At 34.1% G+C, this 6,376-nt stretch overlaps 1 protein-coding gene across 1 annotated transcript; it reads left to right on the forward strand.

Moving 5' to 3' along the window:
- The first annotated feature begins 3,284 nt into the window (after positions 1-3,284).
- On the forward strand, positions 3,285-4,152 carry LOC18586285 (FKBP-type peptidyl-prolyl cis-trans isomerase). The gene has a single exon (XM_007009544.3). The coding sequence runs from the start codon at positions 3,408-3,410 to the stop codon at positions 4,017-4,019; it is 612 nt and encodes a 203-aa protein (XP_007009606.3). The 5' UTR covers positions 3,285-3,407; the 3' UTR covers positions 4,020-4,152.
- Positions 4,153-6,376: the final 2,224 nt, after the last annotated feature.

The following is a 6,376-nucleotide window of genomic DNA, read 5'->3' on the forward strand; positions in this document are numbered from 1 at the left end:
CAGTGGGAAAGAGAATTATTACTTCGAAGAAGATGGCAGAAGAATACACATGGGGTTTGCAATCTTCATTTATGCTTGCAGCCATACCATGTTGACTTTGTTCATTTTTTCTCAACTTTTTTTCAGGCTTGGATGAAGGAAAATAACTCCTTTGCAATTCTACATTGAGAGAGTTGATCACAATTTGTCATTTACTCGGTTTGGTAGCCTAATTTGTGTTTGCTTTTTGACACACGGTAATCATGAAGGCCAGCCAAGCATGCAGTTGCCCTGTTTCCCAGGGTTTCCATGGTTCACTAGCTTAATTTCTTCTACCATTCTATTCCCCCGTAGGGATTACTCTCTCGTCAAACGTTTGTTCAGCAAGATATTTCAAAAGACATTAATGAAAGTGGTTTCTACCAGCAGAAATTAAATTCCACTGCCCAACCACGCTTAGGCATCACAAGTCCAGCAATGAAAACTGGTGAAATATTGCCAAACACGTAGTCCTCCCATCAATTACATTTATTGCATGAGCTGCTGCTGTTTTACTAAGTTTATCAAGCTTGTTTTAAATGCTTTTATGAATTTGCAAGACGTCGGTTTGCTCAACTCGTTAGTTTGTCTTCTCTTGCTTTAACGAGTTTTATAAGGTTTGACACCTCTTATTTTGATTTAGGTAACTGAACAATCTATTTATTTTTAATACGAAAACAAAATTGGGAACGGATTGAAAAAGAAATATTCATTACAATAAATTTGACCTAAAGTTTCATATTTTTAAAATGTGTTATTAATATTTTTTATATACTTTCGACAGTAATTTTGAAAAATTGACTGTTTATCGATACGCATTTTAAGATTTCATTACTTAAAAAAAATGTAACTAAAGATCAAATTTGTTGTAGTGACTATGTACCGACGACGATAATTTTGATCCATGTAATATTTTCACTTGCAACATAGGATATCTTGTTTGGGCAAAACAAACTCCTCTTACACCAAATATAAACTACACTGTTTATCTGACCTTATTACCATTTCTTGCATGAAAAAGTCCAGCCTTTTTCAATTTTTAGATGTTAAGATTTCCATGTGAACATATACTATGTAAATAAGCTTACTATGTTTCATAATGTTACAAGATTTTCCTAGTGTCACATGGGGCTGCCATGCTTGATAGCTAGCTTCATTTTTTGCATGACATGCAACCAATAATTAATTAAGGTTGTTTGCTAAGTGGTTGAACCACATTATATCTATGCACCTAGCTAGGTATATATACGAAAAGGTACCCCAAATTTTCATCTATATATTCATATTATTTCTATGCACCTTACCTTGCATATATAAGGAAAAAGCTTATATTCTAAGAAATAAAATCTCAATGTATAGATATTATTTTATAATATGCCAATATATGTACTTAATATGCTAATTTAAGCATAATAAAGATATAGTAGTATAGTGATCAAAGTTCAAAGATGCCTTTTTAATTAAATTAAATGCTTATTTATTATTTCGGGTCCATGCTTGGAAAACCAGTACTGGTGGCCAACGGAAAGAGCCAATTCCAATTCCCATCAAGCCAACTGCATTTATCAAGTCAATTCCTTAATTGCCTCAAAAGTTCCAATTCTTAAGAAACAACACGTGTTAAAAGAAAGGCTCTAATTATATACAATTAATTGGTAACTATTCAATGAATAGACAAATATTGAATGACATATGGCGTGAATGAAACTAAAGATTATTAATTACAGGTTACGTAAAATAGGATTTATATAGTTTTAATTAATTAATTTTCAATACGTATTATTGTTATTATCATTATTCACATGGTAATACTCGATTTAATTAATTGTCGATTATATCAAATAGGATTGTCCTAGCAATAATTTAAAAATATTCATTAGAATTAATTAGACCATAATTTATTAGATCAAAAATTAAATGTTAATTGATGTCAAGTGAGTTTCTTAACTCTTAAGCCTTTTTAAATTGGAAAAAAAGTTAGAGTGGAAAATATGTCATAATTAGACATTTGATTTCTAGGACAGCCATCAATTTGTTAATAGTTTCTTTCTCATTAAGATTTCATGGTCTCATTAGAATTTTGGTGCTAAGCTTCAGGAGAAAGATTGGCATTTTCATATGTGATTATCTCTATATATTCTTAATTTTTGTGAGGTTTATAAGGCATGAAACACTGTTTTAGTTGATGATAAAGACCAGCTTTGGGATAGAGATGGGTGCTTTAATTATGTCTTTTGGATCTACTCAATGACTTGATTGCAATCCCTAAACCTTCAATTCTAAGAATGTGGATCAATTTGGATTTTTGTCAAGATTTTTCTTCAATTTACACTTTGTTATTTTCCTTTAAAAGCAAAATTGTTGTATATTAACTAAAATTAAAATTACATGAATGTCAAATCTAGTCTATATCTAATGAACACTTTTGTCAAAATTTTTCTCCAATTTACACCTTGTTTTTTTTTTTGTGAAAAGCAACAATTTGTATATTAATTAAAATTAAAATTATACGAATGTCAAATCAAATCTGTATTTAATGAACAGACATTTAACTTAAGCGACATCATAATCTACAATCAAACAAATCACCATTTTGAGTTTGTGAAATTGACAGTATAATTTTTGTTTTGTTATTGTCTTTTCCCTTCTTAACTTGCTCTTGAATTTATAATTTGTTAATGGGTTAGAGTTATTAGTTTAAAACAAAAGATTTTTCCTAATTAATTACAAGTAGAATTTTGGGTGAAAGAGAGTTTTGATTAATTAAAGATTTAAGCCCCCCAAGATTGCATACTCCTGGTGCAACAGATTGCAACATACATGAGAATCTTTAATGTCATATATTACAACACAATATTAAAATAATTTGATTTACTTACAAAACCAAACTCATATTATTTTATTAAAATTAAAATTTAATATGTAAAAAATAGTTTTCATTATTTTAAAAAAAAATCTAAGTTCATGGTTTAACTTGGACTTAGCTTTGGAGGGGCCAGGACCAATCTCTAAATTTTATTAAATTACTATATTTCTCATTGAATTTTCTACAACACAATTTAATTGGGCTTTCAACAACCAGCCAGCTTCAGGATCTTTGGGCCTTAGCAGCCTCAAATAGCCCATCTTCTTTAATCAGATATAATGGGCTGGGAACTCTGTCCACCAAAAAATCTCCAAAGCAAAAATAAATAAATAATATTATATATAATATAAAATCCATAACTAAAAATTTATTGCCATACAAATTACAAAAAAAAGTTTTTTTATAAATAAAAAATAAAAAAACCCTAAATAAATAATTTAAATATATATAAAAAATTGGAAAAACGGAGATTCGGTTTCTTACCCCGCAGGAATTGAAGTGAAGAGCAGAACAACCAGCGAGAATGTCGGCAGCGCTTCCACCACCAGCTTCATCTCCCAAACTGACAACAACTTCATTCCCATCCCCACGCTCACTTCACCAAGCGCCATCAAAGCTCCAATTCTCCAACATCCCACGCGCCACTCCCGATTCCGACTCCTCGACCGAACCGGAATCATCTCCCTCCTCCGACTCCTCCACCTCACCCGACTCCGACCCATTCGAATCCCGCCTCTCCCAAGTCCGCCTCCGTTACCGAAGCGGAACAGGCAAAAAAGCGGAGCGCCGGAAATCGAAGAAAACCGGGTCCGTATCCGGATCCACTTCCTCTTCCTCCTCCTCCATCTACCTCCCTCCGGTGCCTTTAAAAGAAACGATTTCAAATGGGTTGAAAGTGGATTTTGGGTTTAGCCCATATAGCGAGAGAATAAACGGACGGATCGCGATTCTCGGGTTGACCGCTTTGGTTTTGGTGGAATTGGCTACGGGTAAGAGTGTGATAAGTTATCATACGCCGGCAATTATCTTGATTCAGATATATTTCGTAGCGGCGGTTGGGGCATTGTTTGTTAAATATGAGAAGGAAAAACTTAGTGTTTGGCCTCCTTCTCAATCTTCTTCACCCAAAAATTGAAAAAATCTTTGAAATATTTGGGTATAATTTACTTTTTCTTTGTAATGTAATGATATTTTTATTATTGAAAAAAAAAGGAAAATTCACTGATTTGTGAATGGTATTTGTTTTATAAATTATTTATTTATGTTAATTAGTTAGTTTTGTTTGGGTTTTTTTTTTTTTTTTTTTTTTTTGTCTACAATTGTATGAATGGTGAAATCGTTAGACATCTTTGCATTGTTGGAGATCAAAGAGGAGGGAGAGGGGGAAATGAGCTATTTCTATATGATTTAAGTATAGGAAATTGTATGTACAAAGTGGAAAATTTCCCTCCTATCCATAGGATTACAGAAACTATGGACACATGAATGTTTTTCCTTCTTTGTACAAAATGGGCACACGATTGATAACACTCCAATAGAGATCATCTGATGTTTCATAAGCAACAGCACCATTTAGATGGCGGTTTCAAATTAGTTCTCGGTACAGCAATATTTCTAGGTGACGATTCAACTTTTGGTGTAGCGACATATTTCTGTGTAGCAACATTTTCATCCTCTTTTGCTTTTGGAGGAGCGGCATACCCTTGTGCAGAAGGATCCTTACTTGAAGGTGTTTGTGATCTGTGTGGGTCATTGTCATTCATCTTGTCTTGTTGCATGCAGCTTGTATTTGAAGGTACTGTCATAGGAATTGCAGAATGTTTTGGGGGATGCACTTGCTTAGGAGGCTCACCTTGTAAATAATCTGATTGCTGCTGTTGCTGGAGATGTTCAGAATTCTGATCTCTCACAGGATAACTATCTTCTGAAAGATCACATCTTTGTGGAGTTGGAACTGGAGATGGCTGTTGGCAGGATTGGTAGGAACTCTGATTACTCTGTCGAGGATGATTGTTTGTTGGAGGGTCCGAAACTGGATATGATTGTTGTGTGGAATGGTAGGAACTCTGATTACTCCGTTGAGAAGAATCATCTTTCGGATGAGAATAGACCCTACCTGAAGGCAGCTGGTCCTGGGGATTGTATGAACTATCAGTTTTTGAAGGTTGTTCCTGCACAGAAGTTGCCCCAGCCGACAGCTGCTGTTGCAATGTATGGTAAGCACTTTGAGTTTTTGGTAGGGAATCATCCTTTGAATTATATTCTTGTGAAGTAGAAATCTTAGTTGGAGACTGCTGTTGATGGAGAGGATATGAACTCTGATCATCTATTGGAGGATATCCTTGTGAAGATGTAACCGTAGTCTGTTGTTGGGAATGGCCGGAACTTTGATTACTCTCCTTAGGATGAATGTCTTTTGAAGGATCTCCTCGCCAAAAAGGAGCCCCATTTGTATGTGGTTGCTGCTGATTCTTGTTCTCGCTACTCATTTCCATCCGTGGAGAATGTCCCTCACTGAAATCTTCATCTTGGTTGTTCTCACTACTCGTGTGCATCTGTGAAGAATGCCTCTGCCTATACTCTTCATCTTGCTTCCCTGACCGTCGACGAGTATCCTTTGGAGCAGACCCTTGACGAGAATGAGTCATCTTTTACGACTCCTGGAGGTATTCTGTTTCTTTCTAACAATTGTTGGGTCGGTTTAGTCTGGATAATTAGTGAATGTGAAGGTTTGACATCAGTGGTAGAGTATTTGCTTTCCATAAACGCAAGTTGTAGAAGAAGGCCAAATGTTTTAGTGTCATTGCGTCAAGGAAGAGAGCAAGAATCAACAAGCATACAATTGGTCCTACATTTGCATTACCCTTTTCTCAGGTAATAGCTGAGGGCATCCCCATAATCCAATATTCAGTCCCAAAATCGATGCTGAATATGGATTCGAACATTAATTTAATCAGGTAACAGTACTGAAAAAGAAACGAATTTTTGTGATAAGACAAAAGAAGTGAAGTTGATAAAAGTAAAGATTCAGTGTGTTTCTCCTTTGATTACTTCTGTTTTGAGTGTCTAATCATTTGTCCAATGAAAGCATTTTGTCAAGCAATAATTTCTTTTGGGAGTTAGGCTGTGGAATGTAGTAGTGGGAGAGAGGCTTCCAAGTTTGACGGATTCTTACAAGCTCACATCAAAAAAAGGTCTTTAAAGTTTTCAGAGTCTTAACTGTATTAGATCATACATTACTTTGATATATTCCCAATTATGATTGCGTCCATGTCAATGAACTTTTTTTTATTCATTAAAAAGGAAAATTTGAATTTAATTTTTTAAATAAAAAAAATCACGTTTTCAAGCAAAAAATATTTGTTAAGTGACAGAAAATATTTACTCAAGATTTTTCTTATCTGTTATTGATATGGAGATCCGTAACATTTTATTTCACTCAATTATACAATAAAAAATAAACTCATTTTAGTCTAAATCTACGACCTTGAC

Source organism: Theobroma cacao, chromosome 10 (genome assembly GCF_053813885.1).
Source record: "Theobroma cacao isolate CCN51 chromosome 10, ASM5381388v1, whole genome shotgun sequence".
NCBI classification, from domain to species: Eukaryota; Viridiplantae; Streptophyta; class Magnoliopsida; order Malvales; family Malvaceae; genus Theobroma; species Theobroma cacao.